Here is a 21,017-nt window from a genome sequence, read left to right as displayed (position 1 = left end):
AGAACTATGCAGGGGGACATTCGTGGCTTCCAGCCACGGTTACCGAGGTAGTGGGTTCCCGAATGTACGCTGTCCAGCTTGCGGACGAGCGCAAGTGGAGGCGACACACTGACCAGTTAAGGCAGCGGTGGGCGACTGGCCGCCCCACCTCACTGCCAATGGAGTTTTCCGACCCCGAGGACCATCCCATACCTCTGCCGGAGGTGAGTACTGCCGAGCCCAGTACTGTCCCTGAGGAAGGGCAGACCCCTACTCTTGGACCCATTGCAAGGGATGGAAGCGTACCTGACCCACTCAAGAGTGAGTCAAGCAGAGTGCCTCCAATTCAGAAGTGCCCTGAACCTCCTCTGCCGCGGAGGTCTCAGAGGATACGAAGAGTGCCCACCTATCTAAGCGATTATGAGTGTACATAGTGTTTTTGCTTAGGGGGGAGGGATTTGTTATGTATTGACTTGAATGTAAATACTGACATGCGAATCGCCTCATTGAAACTTAATGTTAAGCTTCAGCCTGGGCTAGGATCCTAATGTAACCAATAGGAGTCCTAGCCCAGAGAGTGTCTACCAATCACGATGCAAAGCGGGACCGCTTGTGATTGGGTATTGTATCTTCAACCTCATAGATTGTTATCTGTACAGGGGGTGTGGCTACATTAGCCGGGAGTGTTTAAATATCGACAAGCCAGTGTAAATACTTTGATGGGTTCTGGCTGGCGATTGTTGTACCGTAACGGAGAAGTAACTGAGCTGAAGAATAAACCGCATTCTTGCTGAAATCACTCTCCAACTCTTTGTTAAGCGCACGACTTAACAATGATGCTCTAGGAAGTTCAAAAATAGAGAGTTCCAAAACATGAAGTGACATCCAAGTTCTACTAAATACAGAACCAGAATTTCACCCACACATGCACAACTCCTATCCCCCAGTATTCGAATGGAAAACAAAACAAAACAAAAAATTAAAAGAAAAAAAATGCTAACAACAACTAAACAAATAACCAGTAACAGTCACAAAACCAGGAACGTCAACTCAGTCCTTAAGTGACTCCTGTGATATCTTAGCACAACAGGAGAAACAGCAGCAAGCAGGCACAGTCACCTCCCACCCCTCAAAAGCTCCAGTGAGGCCAGAAGAATTCAGGAAAGCGGCTGGCTCTGGCCTAGGCAAGGGTCCTTTATTCTTTCAGACTTCCCCAAGTAAGTGTTGCCAACTCTGGCCTGGGACATTCCTGGAGATTTGGGGGCAGGACCTGAGGAGAAACTTAATCTAGAATCTATAGTATACCGAGTCCCAGAATTGCCGTTTACTCTAGAGGAACTGATTTCTGTCGCCTGGAGAATCAGCTGTAATCCCAAGAAAACTCCAGGCCCCACCTGGAACTTGGCAACTCAGTCTCCAAGGCTTTGTGAACTATATGGTTGCTTGGCCATGCTTGGTGACTGGCAACAGCTTCAAGGGACAGGGACAGGAGGGAGGTCATGTCATTGTCTGTGCCATGACGTTGTTTCCAGGGAAAACCTGGAAAATGAGGTTGGGTAGCTTTAGCGATTGCCAGAAACTCTATGGTAACCAGGCCTGACCCTGCTTAGCTTCTGAGATCAGACAAGATCAGGCGTGTTTAGGGTGGTATGGCCGTAGGCAAAACTCTATGGTGAAACTAGAGTGTCTGGTGATTTCTAGAGGTACCCAGTGGTTTCCCCCAGAAGTGGTGCTGCTGACTCAAAAAATTATCCCGCTGCCACTTCAAGCAGCCATGGACAAAGAGGGTTACTGGCAGGGTGGCCTCTTGTTATAGCAGAAGGCCTGGCAGCCCTACTGAATCGGTCAAGGAGTGCTGTTCTAATCAGGGTTGCTGTTTTTTGGGGGGGTTCTCTGCTGTTGCCTTGAAGGAAGCATGGCATTTCCCCCCATAGTAAGCGATGGAAACCAGGATGGCTGGGAGCACCTTGTTGAGAACACAGGGAAATTGGGCCCCTTTGTCCAACTGCCTGAAAATGCAGTGGGCTTTGGGGTAGAGGATGTTATTGGTTTCCTGCAAATTTAATGCCATTTGCCAAAAAAAGAGAGACTTCCATTGCAGACCTCTGGGAAGATTCCTGATTTCTCCGTGGAAAGCAATGGACCCAAAGTCTGGAAATTAAAAAAAAAAAGGAAAAGAAAAGAAACCTTGAGCTGATATAAGGATACCCAAAAATTTCAGGTCACTTTATTGGTGGAACCCCCCCTTCAGGATCCAAAATTTACCCCCTGCCCCAATGCACAATCCTAATGGCTAATAGAATTGGAGCAGGAGGACAAAGGGAGGAAAGCAAGAGAACTGTTAGGAAGCGGATCATGCAAGAGACAACATATTTATACACTCCCATCCCCAGGCTCACATTGTTCCATTGTCTCAGGGCAGTTTCCCATGCCTGTGATTTGTATAATGAAAGTACCCTCATTTTGAGGAATCTGCTTGACTTAAGCTGTCCAAATGTCTGATATTGGCCTGAATAATAATGGAACCATAATGTATTTGCCTGGAATAAAAGCATAAAAGGTGCTGTAAGTGGCTGAGCTTCCATTCCCCCCCCCCTTCTCTTGTGTATGAAGGGTTGCCTATTAGATACTGAGCTCTCTTACTTCTTTGTGGCTGTTGCTAAAGGTAACAGGTGGCTGACTCACTGCTTTCCTCTCAATCATTTAACAAATTGTTATTGGGATGATAGGTGCACTGTCGACTATTGATGGTGTTCTGTGCTGCGGTATTGCCATTTACTTTATTTTTTCGGGATTTTTGTTGCAATTTACTGGGATGATATTTCTAATAATGTGTCATGGATGATTAGTTCATGTTCATGTCTGGCCACTAATCAGGTTGCCTTTTCCAGAGATGGAGCAGGTTGTCTCTGTCTGTTCTATTCTCTTGTTGCCGTCAGCAGAACTGCAGAGCTCTCCTTGCCTACCATTTAACTATGATTTAGGTGACAGATAAAGAAAGAGCCAAGCAGACTTTCCAAATTATCTGATGACATGGGAGAAAAGGGTGACCTTTAAATGATATGGATGCCCTGAGTTGCAGAAGGTTTCCAAGACAGCAAGAATGTTACTTCATTTTCAGTTTAAAATTGTGAAATGAAGAACCTGGGGAGAAGGAATCAGTAAGGCTAGATTACTGGACTAGTATTGGACCTGAGTTCAACATCCCCATTCTGCTATAAAAAGAAGAGAAGAAGAAGAGATTGGATTTATATCCTGCCATTCACTACCCAAAGGAGTCTCAGAGCGGTTTACAATCTCTTTCCCTTCCTCTCCCCACAACAGACACCCTGTGAGGTAGGTGGGGCTGAGAGAGCTCTCTGGAGAACTGCCCTTGAGAGAGAACAGCTTCGAAAGAACTTGTAACTGACCCAAGGTCACACCAGCAGATGCATATGGAGGCATGGGGAATAAAACCCGGTTCTCCCAGATTAGAGTCTGCGCTCCTAACCACTACACCAAACTGGCTCACTGTGGGTGACATTGTACTAGTCATTCTCTCCCAGTCTAATCTACCTGCTGGTAGGACAAAGCCTGAGTCCAGTGGCACCTTTAAGACCAACAAAGTTTAATTCTGGGTATCAGCTTTCATGTGCATGTACATGAAAGCTTATACCCGCTATTAAACTTTGTTGGTCTTAAAGGAGCCACTGGACTAGAACTCTGTTCTGTGGCTTCAGACCAACGTGGCTACCCACCTGAATCTACCTGATAGTGTCCTTACCTCATGCCAGCGGGGGGTGGGAGGGAGCTTTCTGGGTGGGGGGGCAGGGTGATATTGCTATGCGTGACATCCCTGACGTGATGACATCACACGGAGATGACATCATCACACTGGGGATGTCGCATGGCAACACTCTGGGTTTTGGGCAAGCTCTATGGTAAAATTGGGCTCAAACCATAGTGTTTCACCCCAAAGCCAGAGTATGACCATGCGACACCCCGGGGTAATAACACTTCAGTGTGGCATCATCACATCGGGGACATCGCACAGGATTGTGGCTGTTGGGGGCAGGGCTTCCCCCTTCCGGTGAGCTTGCCAGTGGGAGGCAGGAGCCTGTGAAATTGGGGGATCCCCCACTCCCATCTGGGGACTGGCAGCCCTACTACCTGATGATGTGAGGGCAGACTGTCGATGCAGGGAAGAAGAGGATAGCAAAAATGTAATAAATAGGTTTGGTTGGAACAATGGAATGGAGTCACTGCATGTAAGTAATCACAAAAAGATATGTCCAGATTTTATTTAAAAATTACATATTTACTTAGAAGGTATATTTTGACATTTATCAGGAGCTAAAGAGGTGTTGTAGCTTTGTATTATCCATATAGAAAATACAAGTTCAAGTTTATTTATACGGTCAAACGACCAGCCAATATAAAACATTACCTAGAGGAATAATAATGTAAGATACACTATAAATACATAAAATTCAGATGGATATATAAAAGAACATTAAAACGAATACAGTATATCATTAAAACTATACAACATAATGCTAATTTGTCATCAACTTGCTATCTAAGGTACAAGCTTCCTCTTTTTAAGGACCAGGAAGCAAAATTTTGCCACCGCTAAAGATATCCTCTCTTTCCGGTCTTCCAGCAAAAAAATTAAAATCCTCAATTCCGCAAATTTTAACTGGACATCCAAGGGTTTAAATTTGGACAACAATGGGAAAATTAACAGCTGTCTCTCCCTAGCATAAAAATTACAATGTAACAGAACTCCCTAGCATAAAAATTACAATGTAACAGAATATGTGATACCGACTCTATATCAAAATTTGTACATGGGCAGCATCTTTGGGAGATAGGCCAACGCAAAAACCTTCCTCGTAACAGATTAGAGGGTAGGGCATCAAAACGTGCTCTGGAGAAAGCCTATCTATAGCCGTCGTATGTGATGTTAGAAAGATATGGAGCGGGAGCAAAACCTGTCCAGGATTTTAAGACTTCATATCTTGAGGGTAAGAGCGCTTCTTCTGTCTGAGCCTCTATATCTATTAGGTGTTGGGTTACCATAGATTTAGCTTTAGTCAGTCCTAGCTCCAACAGACTTGCAGGATGAAGCCCAATTGAACCGAGTTTGGCTAATATTTTAGAGGACCAATCGGGGTATGGAGTGGCAGCAAGTAAAGATGGAATTAGACCTGTAGGCTTCAAGTGCGTTCTTAACCAATAAAAAATTGAAGCTATTTTCCGTTAAATTTCAGTTGGGTCACTGAAGTCCAATTGGCAAATTCATGTACTAGAATGACCCAAAAGGAGGAGATTGCTGATATTAAGATCAAAAAATAAATGGATAGAAAATACAAAACAGATGACTGTGGGACTTCTAGAGGAAAATTATTAGGATATATATGATGTATGTATGAGTGTGAAAAGATAATGCTCATTTGTAGTATATGTTTGATGCACATTTCCCCCCAGATTGTGTTACTTTTTAAAGTCCAAACTTGCATCTATTCCATGTCCATCCTTACTCCTGTGTGTAGAATATAATTTGCTTTCATTCCCTATTCCTAATTATAGTTTTATCATTTTCTCCCTTGTGTAATTAGCAATGAAGTTATAATTTGCCTAATAACTCCAAGAGTTGCATGCTTTGCTCATACATATTGTTCTCTGTTTACCTGTGTCAAATTTACCTGGTTTATTCTGGTTTGGTTTATAGAGTAGGTGTTGAACAGATCTTTGCTCTGTGCCAGCTTCAAGTATAGGCTTCTGGGGTCTGAACTTGCTGAGACTGAGAGTGGAAAAGATCTTGGGGTCGTAGTGGATAGCTCAATGAAAGTATCAACTCAGTGTGCTGTAGTGGTGAAAAAGGCAAACTCTGTGTTACAGGTTATTAGAAAAGGGATCGAACATAAAAGCCCAATATTGTAATCCCCTGTGTAGATCTATGGTGCGGCCTCGTTTGGACTACTGTGTACAGTGCTGGTCACTGTATCTCAAAAAGGATCATTGCAGAGCTGGGAAAAGTACAGAGGAGGATAACCAAGATGATTAGAGGTTGGAGCACTTTAGCTATGAGGTAAGTTTGAAGAGTCTGGGACCTTACAGCTCAGAAAAGAGACAACTAAAGGGGACATGATAGAGGTATATAAAATTATGCGTGGTGTGGAGAGAATTTACAAAGATAACTTTTTCTCCCTCTCCCAAAATACTAGAACTCCCTCCCTACTATAAGAACACACTCTTCTGTATTTCTCATAGGAGACAGGGAAAGATGAAATTACTCCCATCCAGGCCCATAGCTACAATGGGGCATCTCGGGGCTAGCCCCCCCCCCCCGACTTACTGGCAAGGCCCCATGACTTCCTATCCAGCCCAGGGCATCATGGCCTTCTCTTCCCAGGAGGGGCAGCTCCAGTCATGGTCCTCTGCGGGGGGAGGCAAACTAGATGCTCACAGTGGGAGCAGAGATCAGCACAGCACGGGATTCCTGCACCCCACTCTCTTTAATTAAATTACCTTTAATTTGATGAGCCAGTGTCCCCTAAGAAATTTAAATGCCCCCCGACATAAAAATCCTGGCTACGGGCCTGCTTCCATCAAGTTCAGGAGGCAGCAGGAAGGACTTGGACACTTAAAAGTGGTGCTAGAAGCATCTGAGTATTGTGGGAGCCTTTTTGCCCTGTTTGGCAGCTGCCAGTCTTTACTTGGGCTATAATATAAGACAAAAAAATGGCTATTCCCATGTTGTGAAGCAACATAAGAACATAAGAGAAGCCATGTTGGAGGAGGAGGAAGAAGAAGAAGAGGATTTATACCCCATCCTTCACTTGGAGTCTCAGAGCAGCTTACAATCTCCTTCCCTTCCTCTCCCCACAACAGATCCCCTGTGAGCTAGGTGGGGCCGAGAAAGCTCTGAAAGCTCTGTTCTTGAGAGAACAGCTCTGAGAGAACTGTGACTGATCCAAGGTCACCCAGCTGGCTGCATGTGGAGGAGTAGGGAATCAAACCCAGTTCTCCAGATTAGATTCCACTGCTCTTAACCACTACACTGAACTGGTCCATCCAGTCCAAAACTCTGTGTCACACAGTGGCCAAAACCCAGGTGCCATCAGAAGGTCCACCAGTAGGGCCAGAACTCTAGAAGCCCTCCCGCTTTTGCCCCCTAAGCACCAAGAATACAGAGCATCACTGCCCCAGACATAGTGTTCCATCAACACTATGATCATTGTGGCTAATTATTATGGACCTCTGCCCCAAATGTTTATCCAATCCCCTCTTGAAGTTGTTGATATGCTTGTAGCCACCACCACTTCTTGCAGCAGTGAATTCCACAAGTTAATTACTCTTTGGGTGAAGACGTACTTTCTTTTATCTGTTCTAAGCTCACTGCTCATTAATTTCCTTGAGTGCCCACAAGTTCTTGCATTGTGAGAAAGGGAGAAAAGTACTTCTTTCTTTACTTTCTCTATCCCATGCGTAATTTTGTAAACTTCGATCATGTCACCATTCGATCCTGTTTAACCTTTCTTTATAGGGAAGGTGTCATGATCTGGGCTGTGCCACCAGAGGCCTACTAGGCCCAGAGGGCCTGGCTAGCAGTAGGTGGGGCTGGGCCTACAACTCCCAGAAGCCCCTGAGAGGTTTTGGAGCCAAAATGGACCAATAGGAAAAGAGGAGGGCTGGGAATAAAAGTTCTGGAGCAGCAGGAAGAGCTGTTCTTTCTTCCAGAGGGCAGAGCCAGAAGGAAGGCTGCTGCAGGGGAAAAACCCTCATCCTGAGGGAGGGGTGAGTAGTGTAAGGCCACTTGAGATAGTGAGCTAGGGAAAGTAAATGTAGACGCGTTAGTGCATTTGATTTATTTTCTTTTCACCCACTTACTGTTATTATTCTGCACCTTGTTGTTTGACCTCCTATAAAATAAACCTTTTCCTTGTTTTACTCTGCCTGGTCCTCACGCCTGTTATTTGGCCTAAAGGGAGGTCTGAAGGTCTTGGTAGGGTGCTCTGGGCCTTTTCAAGGGAACCTAGATCCAGAGTGGTGGCAGCATCAGGTGACACCCCACCTGAGCCGTGTCAGAAGGTGTTCCATCCCCTTCATTATTTTAGTTGCCATTTTGTGCACCTTTTCCAATGCTATAATATCGTTTTTTGACATGTGTTGACTAAAACTGTACACAGTAATCTAAATGAGGCCGCACCATAGATTTATTCAGGGGCATTATGGTACTGGCTGATTTGTTTTCCTTCTGTTTCCCAATAATTCCCAGCATATAATTTGCCATTTTTATTGCAGTCACACACTGAGTCAACATCTTCAGTGAGGTATCTACCATGACTTCAAGAGCTCTCTCCTGGTCAGCTACTGCCAGTTCAGACCCTATCAAAATATATTTATAGTTTGGATTTTTGTGCATTACTTTGCACTTGCCCACATTGAACCTCATTTGCCACGCTGATGCTCACCCAGCCTTGACAGATCTCTCTGGAGTGCCTCACAGTCCTCCCTGGTTCCCACCACCCTGAACAACTTAGTTTCATCCGTAAACTTAGCCAATTTGGTGCTTACTCCCAACTCCAGATCATTAATGAACAAGTTAAAAAGCATCTGATCTAGTACTTAGCCTGGCGGTACCCCACTGTTTACCACCTTCCCCTGTGAAAACTGCCCATTTATACTCACTCTCTGTTTCCTCTTAATTAACCAATTTTTAATCCACAAGAGGACTTGTCCTCTTATCCCATAATTGCTGAGTATACTTACGAGCCTAGCCTTTGATGAGGAACGTTATCAAAAGCTTTCTAGAAGTCTAGGTAAACAACATCTACTGTGTTACCCTTGTCCACATGTTCATTCACCCCTTCAAAGAACTCTAAAAAGTTAGTGAGACAAGATTTTCCCTTACAGAATCCATGCTGATTCTTCCTCAATAGCTTTTGTTCAACAATGTGCCTACTAATTCTATCTTTAATAACAGATTCCACCAAGTTACCTGGTATCAACATTAGACATTAACCTGCAGTTTCTTGGATCTCCTCAGGAACCTTTTTAAAAAAATGGATGTTACATTACCTACCTTCCAGTACTTGGGAAAGGAGGCAGATTTTAGTGATCGATTGCACATTTTTTGTCAGGAGATCCACAAGTTCACGTTTGAGTTCTTTTAGAACTGAATATATGCCATCTGGACCTGGTGATTTGTTAGTTTTTAATCTGTCCATCAGTCATAGGACCTCCTTTCTTGTCACCTCAATCCACCTCAGATCTTTTAAACACCTATCCTGAAATTGGCGGTTCTGGAGGAGTCAAGCACCTCCCATCTTTCACAGTGAAAACAGAGATTTAAAAAATGTATTCATAGAGTCAGTTATGTGGTTCCTAAATTATCTGGTCCCAGTTCATTGGATGAAGACCACTGCTTCAGGTAACATAGAATAGCTTATATATTTGATACATTTTAAAATGCAGGGAATTTTTATTTGTTTTCATCCATTGCTATCTAAACCTGTACTTCCCAAAGAATGTTTCTAAGCAGTAATTGCTGCACGATATCAGATAATTGTGCTGATCTAATATGAAGGTAAATGGGGTGTCTAAATATGGGCTTCTTGAAGTGTTGTTCTAAGATTACAGTAGGCAAGTTTCTAATTAATTTAGCCTCAGGGTGTCAACATCTATTAAGCAACTTAACATGAAGCCTTGCACAGTAAAAATGAAAGAGAGCACACTGATTTTTTTTTCAAATGAACCTTGTGGCTGAGGTATAATTTAGGAGCATTTTGAAGTATTTATGGCTACATTAAACAATATAATAACTATATCAGATCATTACAAACTGTGCGGCCTTTTAGACTTTACTGTAGCAGCATAGGGGGTCAGTCTTCTACGGCATTATGATGAGATTTAAAGCACACCACCATGTAGATAGGTCCAATTGCACAGGTTCTTACTATGCTGTCATTGCCTTTCCCAGGATAAGAGGTGAAAGTACAGGTGGTAAAGAGCCACACGATTGCCGCCTCCAGCTTAAGAGACCTGAAAACTTTATAGAAATATCATAGGATGAACCTACAGAAAAGCCGCTTCCCCCTACTTCTGTAACATCAAAAGGGCATGCATGAGTGCTCCTGTAGTGAGCTTTGAGCTTATTTGGAGAAGTTATCTAAAATGTATAGAAAACAAAATGAATACAGTATTGCATCGTGTTAAGATGGTCCTATAATAGAAACATGGCGGGCACAGATCCCCTTATATAGGTTGGAAGGGTAGGCTGAAGATCACAGTTGTGGACTGTAACTGTGGATTGTGGGGATGAGATGTCCTTCTGAAAGACTAGCCATTGATACCAGTGGAACTGGCAGTTTGTAAATATTTGCCCCCAAAGGGCATAGAGTTCAATCTGATTGTGTGTGCCATTCCCGCTACATGCTTAGGGCCAAATTTCCTGCAGAACATGTTCTGTGTTGTTAGCAAGAAATGGTTTGGGGTGTGCTTTTTTGTTGTTTTTGTTATTTTGTCTTATGGTTTGTGATGGAATGCACCAGTAATGTTCTTCATCGATGCTTGATGAGCAGGAACGGTGAAATCCTGGTGTTTTTTTTTTTTTAAAAAAATCCTATAATTAAAGGGCTGTTACAACAGCATCCTTGACAAGGGTCTGTTGGACCTCTTAGCAAGGCTACATTTCCTTGAGAATGTTTTGAAGTCCAAATCTTTGTTTTCTTTGAGGGGAAAAAAAATAATGCTTTCCAGTTGTTTGTCGCCAATCAAGGTTTTAGCCATATTAGAGTGCCGGCTGACCTTTTTGTTTGTTTGTTTCAGTTTGTGCATGCCTGAAAGGGTGGGAAGGGGGATAAGGTTTAACCACTTATGCTGAAGAGAAAATAAATCGGAGCTCCTGGAATAGTGATGACTTCTGACTCAGTTTAATTCTGTGTTCATATCAGTAAGATCTCGACCTAAGCCTCATTTCTAGAGTAATGCTTTTAGGGAAAGGGCCTGAATTTGGTTTGCCTGTTCTTCAGTGTCTCTTCTTAAATAACCCACTGGGTTGGTAGTAAATGTGGTTTGTGCTCCTTGCATACACCCCAGATGGTTCATAAAAACTCTTTGAAATGCCATCTGTCAGGCGTGTGTCCCGGCAGCAGCCTGTCCTTTCACTACAAGAAAGGAAGAGGCGGGGATTCCCTTGCCTCTTGTTTTCTTTACTCTCTTTCACAATTGTTGTTGGGAATGTTTGCTCAGATGTGGTGAAGCTGAGAGTAATCGTTGCACTGATTTAACAGTGTGGATTGTGGGTGTTTGCAACTCTGTCCATCTCACGGAATGGGGTGAAACGATACCTGAAGTCATATTGTACACTTATATTGTAAGTCAGCGGTTTCTTGAACGTAACATGAACTTCTTCAAGATGCATTTGTGTTTAGATCACAACTAAAGCCAAATAAAAAGACATGGGGGTCACCTTCAGTGTCAATGAATACATCAACTTCCTAGGCAACCCTTTTGTTCTCTGAGCATCTTGGGGGTGAGCAAAGGACTTGCATGAACAAATCCACTTGATTCCGTTTTGTGTCTGTCCTGAGACTAAAGTAGAACCAGCAAGTTTCAGAAGATGACAATGTTAACCATCTGGCCGAGTATAATTTAAAATAAAATTACTGCTAACAAATAACACAATCAGTGGGAATTTTGCAAATACTTATGCAGAGCGAGTATGAGACACTCAAAGCTGAGCACTTTTTAAAAGCATTGGCAGTACATTAAAGCATGTGCACAGCTCTCCTATTGAGATCAATACAACTTGCAACGTGCTGAACTTTATACCTGGATTATAACTTTCTAATTCATTCAAAGTGTGTTGCAGGCCGCCCCACATAGGAAAGTGAAGACCATTTGCAAAATTTAGATTTCAGCATGCTCAGGAAATTAAGAACACTAAGATGAAACAAATACATCTATCACAGCATCTTAGAAATTTAGTCCAGGAATTCTAACAGATGTGATGATTTAATGCAGAGAAAGAGAGGATTAATACAATTTTAGCTTCAAAGTTGTCCTAAAAAGAAATATGGAAAATATGTAGGTCGTTGTTCATAAACATTTTGTGTATGGGGGGTAGACAGCAAAGCTATGAAATAAAGTTAAAATTAATCCAAGTTTCCTTGTGCCAGTAGACTAAACGATGATGAGGTATTATAGATAGTACATGTACTAAGTTGTGAACTCCTGATTTAAAAAAATGTTTATGTGTGCATCTCTTAAGTGCATCCTCCAGAGACCCTTGGCATGGATGTGTGCATCTCTTAAGTGCATCCTCCAGAGACCCTTGGCATGGAGAATTGGCAGGTTGTAATAGTGAAATAGAACAGCTATGGGATAACATGGAAAAGGCATTGCAAAACCGTGAAACTGAAGATGTGACTCCACATGAGAGACATCTCTAGCTGCTCAGAGGAGGGAGATATGGGATGAAAGAGTGGCCTCCATGTCCAGCAACAGATCACAACGTTTTGCTGTATTATTTCTTTCCTCCAAGATGCTACAGGATGTTGAATTCTTCCCAGTCGTATTGACTTCTGTCTCAGTCAGTGGGATTATGTGCTATTTACCTCCCCTTGCTAGTTCTGTTGTGTTATACATTCGTTTAATGTTTGTTCTCCTTTCTTTTCTCCTCTAGGCACGACCCGTCCTCCACGAGAAGGAGAAGTGCCTGGTGTGGATTATAACTTTCTAACTGTGCAGGAGTTCCTTGAACTTGAGAAAAGTGGGACTCTTCTTGAAGTAGGAACATATGAAGGTAATGTCACAGTTGTGGGAGCTCTCATTGAAGCACTACATGATAAAAGCGTGGCTTCTCTAGATGCTTTGTAAAGCTCCTAGGGAATCATAGTGCCACCATTCTAATTTTTGATGGGGACACTGCTTATACACTTTTGATGGGGACACGGAGCAATATATCTTAAAGGGCAGAAATAGCTACAAGAATGTAGTGGTCAAAAGGGTCATTCTTAAATTTCTTATGTTGACTATGATGATTAGGTTTGATTGTGATGGGAGGAGCCACTTTCTGAAACACATAAGCAGAGTGGTGTTCATTCTGTGATTCTGCGAGGAATAGGGCTGCCATTCCCCGGGGGGGGGGGCAGAAGTTGTCCCGCTTTTAGGGCCCCCAATCTGCCAGTCCGGATCTGAACCGCGGGGGGACCTTGCCCCCAAAGTGCCACATTCAGGCCAACGTGCCTGGCACGATGATGTCACCTGGAGGTGATGTAATTGTGCAGGGTACATTGTGGGAGGATGCTCTATCATTTGAGGAAAAACTGTATGGTCTTTCCTCAAATGATAGAGGCCCTGCCCACAATGTGCCCTGCACGATGATGTCATTTCTGGGTGATGTCATCGTGCACACACCAAAGATCACCTGACAAGGAAGAAGACACACACACACACACACACACACACACACACACACACCCCGCCAGCAGCCAGGTAAGACCTGGCAACCCTAGCAAGGAAAAATGTGATGCAGAATCCATTATCCTGTAAATCTCAGGTTTTAACCTTGGCGGCTGCAAAGATATGCTTGAAAGTCTCGGTGTGGGCTAAGGTTTTTTGGATGACACCTCCACATTAGATCCCTTCCAGTCCAGTTTCTGATCAGGCCATGAGACAGAGACGGTCCTGGTCGCCCTCACAGATGATCTCTGGAGGCATCTGGATCAAGGCGGTACAGCAGTGTTGATGTTGTTAGACCTGTTGGCGGTGTTCGACACGGTCGACCTAGAACTACTGATCCACCGCCTCGCCGACACCAGGATTCAGGGGTTTGCCTTGCAGTAGCTCTCCTCTTTCCTTCAGGGTCAGGGACAAAGGGTGGTTGTCCAGAAGGCACTCGCTAACTTGTGGGGTTCCCCAAGGAGCGGTGCTTTCCCCAATGCTGTTTAACATCTATATGCACCCCTTTGCCCAGATTGCCTGGAGTCATGGACTGGGCTGTCACCAATATACGGATGACAACTAGCTCTATCTGTTGTTGGACGGCCAGTCAGACTCTAGTCCGGGAGATCTGGACCTGGCGTTGAAAGCTGTGGCTGGTTGGCTTAGACTGAGTCGACTGAAACTGAATCCGACGAAGATGGAGGTCCTATGCCTGAGTCGGAGCGGGCCAGGGTTAGGGATCCAACCTTCGATGGGGCACCATTGGTGCCAGTGCCGGAGATTAGGTGCTTGGGTGTGCTCCTGGATGCCTCCTTAACGATGGAGGCTCAGGTAACAGCCACTGCGAAGTCTGTCTTTTACCCTCTGTGGCTGATTAAGCAGCTGGTTCCCTTCCTTGAATGCAATGACCTGGCAACAGTTATCCACACAATGGTCACCTCGAGATTGGATTACTGTAATGCTCTCTACTTGGGGCTGTTCTTGTCCCAAATCTGGAAGCTGCAGCTGGTGCAGAATGCAGTGGCGAGGCTGTTGCTGTGTCTCCCCATGTGTGGGAGCACATCCAGCCTGCCCTAAAAGCACTGCACTGGCTGCCTATAGCATACCAGATTCGATTTAAGGTGCTGGTTCTTACCTTTAAATCCCTATATGGTCAGGGACCTACTTACCTAAGGAACTGCCTTTCCCCACATGTTCCCCAGAGAGCACTGAGATCGTGGTCCCAAAACCGTTTGGCCCTTCCAGGCCCTAAAGAAACCAGGCTAGCGGTGATGAGGGCCAGGGCCTTCTCTGTGGTGGAATGAGCTCCCAGTACTGGTGGAATGAGCTCCCAGACGACATCAGGGTTCTGCGGGACCTTTTACAGTTCCGCAGGGCCTCTAAAACGGAGCTCTTCCATCAGGCTTCCGATTAGGGTGCTGCCTCTTAATGTTATGGCCCTGGCCCCAACATCAGCACTGATTTAATTTAATATCTAACAGTCTGGGAAGAATCCAGACTGTGGTGGTAGCTGACCGCCTGGATGCTGAGAGCATACCACCATCACTTCTTAGTACTTATTGACATCTGTTACTGGCACCTATGATTTTATATGTTGTGGTTTTACTTATTTAAATACTGTGTTTTAACTCATTTTTTTTGGGGGGGGTATAAACTGTAAGCCGCCCTGAGCCTGCCCAGGTGGGGAGGGCAGGATACAAAATAAATAAATAAATAAATAAAGTGGTTGGAGGTAGAGATTGCTATGAACAATGCTGTGGGTTTTTGACCACTGTGTGACACCAGTCACCCCTCCCGTATTGCTCCCGCTGCTCATTCAAGCAGCACAAGGACAGGGGCAAAGGGTGGGAAGCTGCCAGAGCAGGAAACCCCTACGTGTGGAAACCCATGGGAGCCCAGAGGTGAAAAGGGGACTTTTTACTTTATTGTATAAGCAACTCCCAGTTTCGAAGACTAAATCTCAGATAAAGAAAGGATGGGAGATAAGCACTTACCCATCAAGTAACTGCTGATGAGCACTTAACCATCATTTAACTCTATTGATTCACACTAGAAAATGAGAAATCAGCATTCACTTTGCACAGTCCTAATATGCGTTTATACTGCTTTAGCGAAATACCGTATTAAAGTTACTTTCTACTCCCAACGTGTGTTCCTCCCACTTCACTAGTCCAGAGTAAACCAACCCAGAGAGAGGAGATAGGTAAGGGATTGTCCAAACTGGTACCAGAACGTGTGATGAGATAGATAGGAAAGGAACCTAGGGTAGAAAAGGGGGAGTCCTTAACCATGGGGCAATGGGAAAGGGCTGGCAGGCAGTAAGACAAACCAATCCTGGATGAGCAAAGGGCTAAGCAAGGGTAAATGGGGGGAAAGAATGTAGAGGGCTAATTTCAGAAAGAATAGTAAAACAGAAGAGAAGAAATCATACTCTGCTGATCTTGTCTAGGGTCCGGCAGCTTTGTATTTGTAATAATGGAGGATGGTACAACCAACTATAAAAATGGAGGACTTTTCCTGGTGCCATTGGAGAAACCCTGCTGTTGGTCCAGTGTGATAGTGCAGAGCTAGGATCGGTGATGGCACTGGTAAACTTTGGCTTGTGTTCTGTTTGATGGCTTTTTATGATCTCAGACTCCATGGTAGAAAGTGAATGGTGACTGATTTTGACAAGTTGGCATTCTTGACACAGACCTGCCAAGATGGGCAAATGGTCCTTCAGGAGCTGTGCTTGTAGAAGGAAATTAAAGGCTTCATTTATTAAACTGCAAGCCTGTCTCTGTCTTTATGGCCAGAGGTATGTCCTGAGTATTCAAGATATTTATTTATTTATTCATTCATTCAATTTCTAAGCTGCCCTCCCCCATACTTGGGGCTCAGGGAGGTGTACTACATTCAAAATACAAGTTATCAGGTTTAAATAAGTTAAAAATAATAAAACAAATTCAAATACAAATAACCATTTAGATGGCATCTAAAACCAGATTTTCCTTAAAAGGGGGAATGAACAGAAAAGAGGCCAGGCTAATTAAAACCGTTGCTGTCCTCAACCATAATCCTGACGGAACATCTCTGCCTTACAGGCCCCGTGGAACTGAACTAGGTCCCACAAGGCACAGATGTCATTTGGCAGAGAGTTCCACCAAGTTGGAGCCAGGACTGAGAAAGCCCTGGCTCTGGTTGAGGGTAGCTGGATATTTTTTAGGCCAGGGATCTCTCAGCTGAGCGTAGTGGTCTTTGAGGGATGTACCAGGAGAGGAAGGTCCCAAACGTATGTTGGTCCCAAAGGGCCTTAAAGGTTAATATCAGAACTTTGAACCTGATCTGGTATTCAATCTGGAACCAGTGCACCTGGTGAAACATTGGTTGGATATATGATGTTAGTGGGGTTCTGGTAAGAACCCGAGCCTCTGGGTCAATCTCAAGGGTAGTCCTGCATAAAGTGAGTTACAGTAGTCTAGCCTAGAGGTGCCTGTTGCATTGATTACTGTGGCTGGGTCAGAATGAGACTAGAAGGGGGCCAGTTGCCTGATCTAGCAAAGCTGAAGAAATGCTAGTTTGGCAGCATTCATTTTCTGGGCTTCCATCAATAGGGGGGCATCCAGAAACACGCCCAAGCTCTTAACAGTGGATGCCAGTGTTAGTGGCACACTGTCCAGAGCTGTTAGCTGGCAATTCAATTCTGAACCCTGCCACCACCACAGAACCTCCGTCTTGGATGGATTCAGTCTCAGCCAGTTCTGCTTCAAACATCCAACCACTGCCTCTAGTTCTTCAGCCAAATCATTTGGGGTGGTGTCTGTCCATCTGTCCATCAACAGATACAGCTTGTGTGTCATCAACATATTGATGGCAACCCAGCCTGAAACAACGTTGGAGAGAGGGATGTCTCATGAAGAATTCTACATACTAAGCGGTATTGAGGTGACGTCCTCTCTCCTAGCACCACCCTCTGTCCCCAACCTAGGAGGGATGAGGTAAGCCGCTTCAAGGCCACCCCACAGACTCCTGCTTCATCAAGGTGGTGGGCCAACAAGTTGTGGTCAACCATGTCGACCGCTGCTGTCAGATGGAGCAGTAATAGCTCCTGCCTCAATCCTCAATGACCTGCCTCAATCCAGCTGTCTACAGAGATTGTCTGTGAGGGCGACCAGTGCAGTCTCCATGCCCAGGTTGGAAGGCAAACTGGAATGGATCTAGGGCCAATGTATCTTCCAGGAAATTCTGGAGCTGCTCTGCCACCACTCTCTCAATTACCTTTCCCAGAAATGAAATATTCAAAACTGGGCAGTAATTGGAAGGATCTGTAGGATCCCAAGATGGTTTGTTTAAGAGTGGTACCACCATAGCCTCTTTTAAATCCCCTGGGTAGACCTCCAAATTAATGGACAGATTGATAATGTCCACCAAGAGGTCTCGTGTTCCATCACCACTGGCTTTTACCAGCCATGATGGGCACAGGTCTAAAAGGCAGCTGGTCAGCTTAGCAGCAACCAGTATCCTTTCAAAATCTGCCTGGGAGAGTTGGCTGAAGGTATCAAATACAGAATCCAAAGATGGCCAAGGAGCCTCTAGTTCACGTACTGTATCACATACTGTATTTGGCAGGCAGGTCATTGTGGAGCGACAAGACTTTATCCACACAAAAACTCACACAGCTAATGACCAAATTTCGAATTTATAACTTTTTGAGTTCTCTTGTCGAGAGAGGTAAGGGACTTAATTATCCTAAACAACTGAGCCGACTGAGAGCTAGCAGATGTGATAACACTCTCTTTTAGCAGTCTTCGCCATCTCATAGGACTTCATAAACATCCTATAGGAAGCTCTTGCAGCTTCGGCGTGTTTCCAAAGTATTCAAGAAAACAGGTTGGTCATTACCAGGAGTGTCTTCTGCAGTTCAAGCTAATTTTTAGTATCACAGTAGATGCTTTCCCCCTCACATAAGGCCAAAAGGTTTTGGAGTATATTCTTTCTATACCTGGCATCAGGAGGAGACCAGAGGATTGTGAGCTGTCTCCATTTGGGTAGTGACCATGCAGCAGGGCAATGTCTGCTGAAATCTTGGCAGCCAAGGGAGTTGGGTAGAGTAAAATTTTCAGTGATCAGGGCAAGCCTTTGGTTGTCTTTGCCTCTCCCAATGTTATACAAAACAGAAGACATCATATAATGTACTATGTAGAACAAAATATACTTCTGAAGATACACATAAGTTTCCTAATGTATACCGATTGAAGTACTCTTTTCTTTTCTTGGAGCAGATATTTTAATGTTTGTAATGGAGAATATACACTATAAGGCTCAGCCTTAGTAGCCCATCTGACACCCAGGGGAGGTAAAAGATGTGGGCGGGCTGCTGTGGGTGGGCTGGTGGCTCTGAGTGTGTGAGTGGCATTGGCATCTGTCTGGGACGCCACCGGTCTTGGGGATCAGGTTAGGCATGCAGGTAGTGGGCACATGGGTGGCCCTAGCACCTAGTTGGAATGACCTGGTCAACTGTCTGGGGCACGCAGTCCAGGATGGGACTGGCCATATTGATGTTAATTATGAGGACAGCTCCAGGAGCTGGCTGAAGTGTGCAAACAAGGACTGAGCCAGCCATACAAACTCTGCCCTAATTGTGAACTGGCCAGCAAGTGTGCATGTGCCGGTGCTAGTCACCCTCAGGCCCTTCTCGGGCCATGCACTTATCAGACTCACCATGCCCAGGAGAGGAGCAGGCTGGCAATGATTCTTAAGGCAGAAAAGATGGCAATGTGGGTGGTAGAGGAGGAACAAGCCCAGTTATAAACTAGGCCCAGGACTGCAGTCATGGATAAGTAGCCCTGGAGGCTGGCAGCAGGGGGACCCAGTTAATCCCTCTCTAGAGGGCCTGAAACCCCCAAAAAGTAGCTGGGATCACCAAGGGAGGAGGAGGAGGAGATGCAGTAGGGCTGAGAGTCTAAGTGGGCCTTCATCCAGAGGATTCACTGACTTGTATGCCTATCCCAATAAAGAAAAGCATCTGGAATATGCCTGTGTGTCCTTTGTAGAGGCCAAAGAAGGTCAAAATAATGTTCCCCCAGTAGCCCTACACATGAATGCTTTTGTGCTTATACCAAATAAAGTCTGTTTGATCTGTTAAATCTTTCACTGTCATTTGGTTCAGTAATTTTACTACAGATACAAACTCTATTCAGCATCAACAGAAGGTGTCAGACATAGTAAGATTGGTTTGGGAAGCTAGAGAGAATGCAAGGTGAATCAGTTCCAAAGCTAGCATTAATTTTAGTGGTTTGAGATTATGCAGTCTTAATTCTATAGCAAAAGACTGCAGTCTCTCTCTCTCTGTGTGTGTGTGTGTGTGTGTGTGTGTGTGTGATTGAAGTGCTATCAAGTCACACCCGATTTAAGGGCAACCCCAGCAAGGGGCTTTCAAGGTGATTGAGAAGCAGAGGTAGTTTGTCATTGCCTTCCTCCGCAGAGTCTTTCTTTGTGCCTCTCATCCAAGTACCAACCCTGCTCAGCTTCTGAGATCTGACAAGATTGGGCTATACCATGCCACTTTCCCTCCTGAAAGCCTGCAATAGAGGGTGGGAATGAAGTGTGAATGATTTTGTGCTTATTCTAAGTAAAGCTGGGAGAGTACAGATCAGGCTTTTCATAAGAGTGCAAGAATGTCTGCAGTGTGAAGCATTGTCACCAGCCAGCTTTTTCGAAAGAGTGAAAGAGGAGACTGCAAAAGTTGTCTTGAAACTAAACATCAAGAAAAGTAAGATCATGGCATCCAGCCCCATGCCAATAAGTCATGGAAGCAGTGACAGAATTCATGTTCCTGGCATCCAAGATCACTGCAGATGGTGACTGCAGCGATGAAATTAAAAGACGCCTGCTCCTTGGGAGGAAAGTGATGGCAAACCTAGACAGCATAAGAAAAAGTAGAGACATCGCCCTGCCAACAAAAGTCCGTATGGTCAAAGCAATGGTATTCCCAGTTCAGGGGTCATTTCGTAGAAAAAGAGGTGCAGAAGCTCATTAGCATAACTTATTAGCATAACATATTTGCATATGCCACACCCCATGACATCACCGGAAGTGTGTCAGAAGGCAACACCCACCACTCAGGCTCACTGGACTGTTTTGGATTGCTAGCTATTGGGGGGGGGGGGGGAACGTGCAGATCTGGCCTCGCAGAGGAAGGAGAGCTTTTACCTTTATAAAACTTGGTCTTAAAGGTGCCACTGAACTGTTTTGGATGGCTAGCTGGGGGGGGGCGCGCAGATCTCCCTTGGACTGCAAGGAGATCAAATCAGTCAATCCTAAAAGAAATCAACCCTGACTGTTCCCTGGAAGGCCAGATACTGAAGCTGAAGCTCAAATACTTTGGCCACCAAATGAGAAGGGAGCACTCACTGGAGAAGACCCTGATTCTGGGAAAGATTGAAGGAAAAAGAAGGGGACGGCAAAGGATGAGATCGTTAGACAGTGTTATCGATGCAACGAACATGAAACTGAGCAAACTCCAGAGGACAATGGAAGACAGAAGGGCCTGGAGTTATGTGGTCCATGGAGTCGCAAAGAGTCCGACTCAGCTGCGTGACTGAACAACAACAACTTCCTTTCCG

General features: G+C 44.7%; 1 protein-coding gene across 1 annotated transcript in view; it reads left to right on the top strand.

Moving 5' to 3' along the window:
* MAGI1 (membrane associated guanylate kinase, WW and PDZ domain containing 1) overlaps positions 1 to 21,017 on the top strand; it is a 664,522-nt gene that overhangs the window by 486,952 nt on the left and 156,553 nt on the right. Inside the window, exon 3 of the mRNA XM_015419356.1 lies at positions 12,653 to 12,772. Coding sequence (XP_015274842.1) covers positions 12,653 to 12,772 — 120 coding nt within the window. The remainder of the gene's footprint in view (positions 1 to 12,652; positions 12,773 to 21,017) is intronic.

This window comes from Gekko japonicus, unplaced genomic scaffold, assembly GCF_001447785.1.
Source record: "Gekko japonicus isolate JY-2015 unplaced genomic scaffold, Gekko_japonicus_V1.1 scaffold307, whole genome shotgun sequence".
Taxonomy (NCBI): Eukaryota; Metazoa; Chordata; class Lepidosauria; order Squamata; family Gekkonidae; genus Gekko; species Gekko japonicus.
This window is presented reverse-complemented; position numbering and strand designations above follow the sequence as displayed.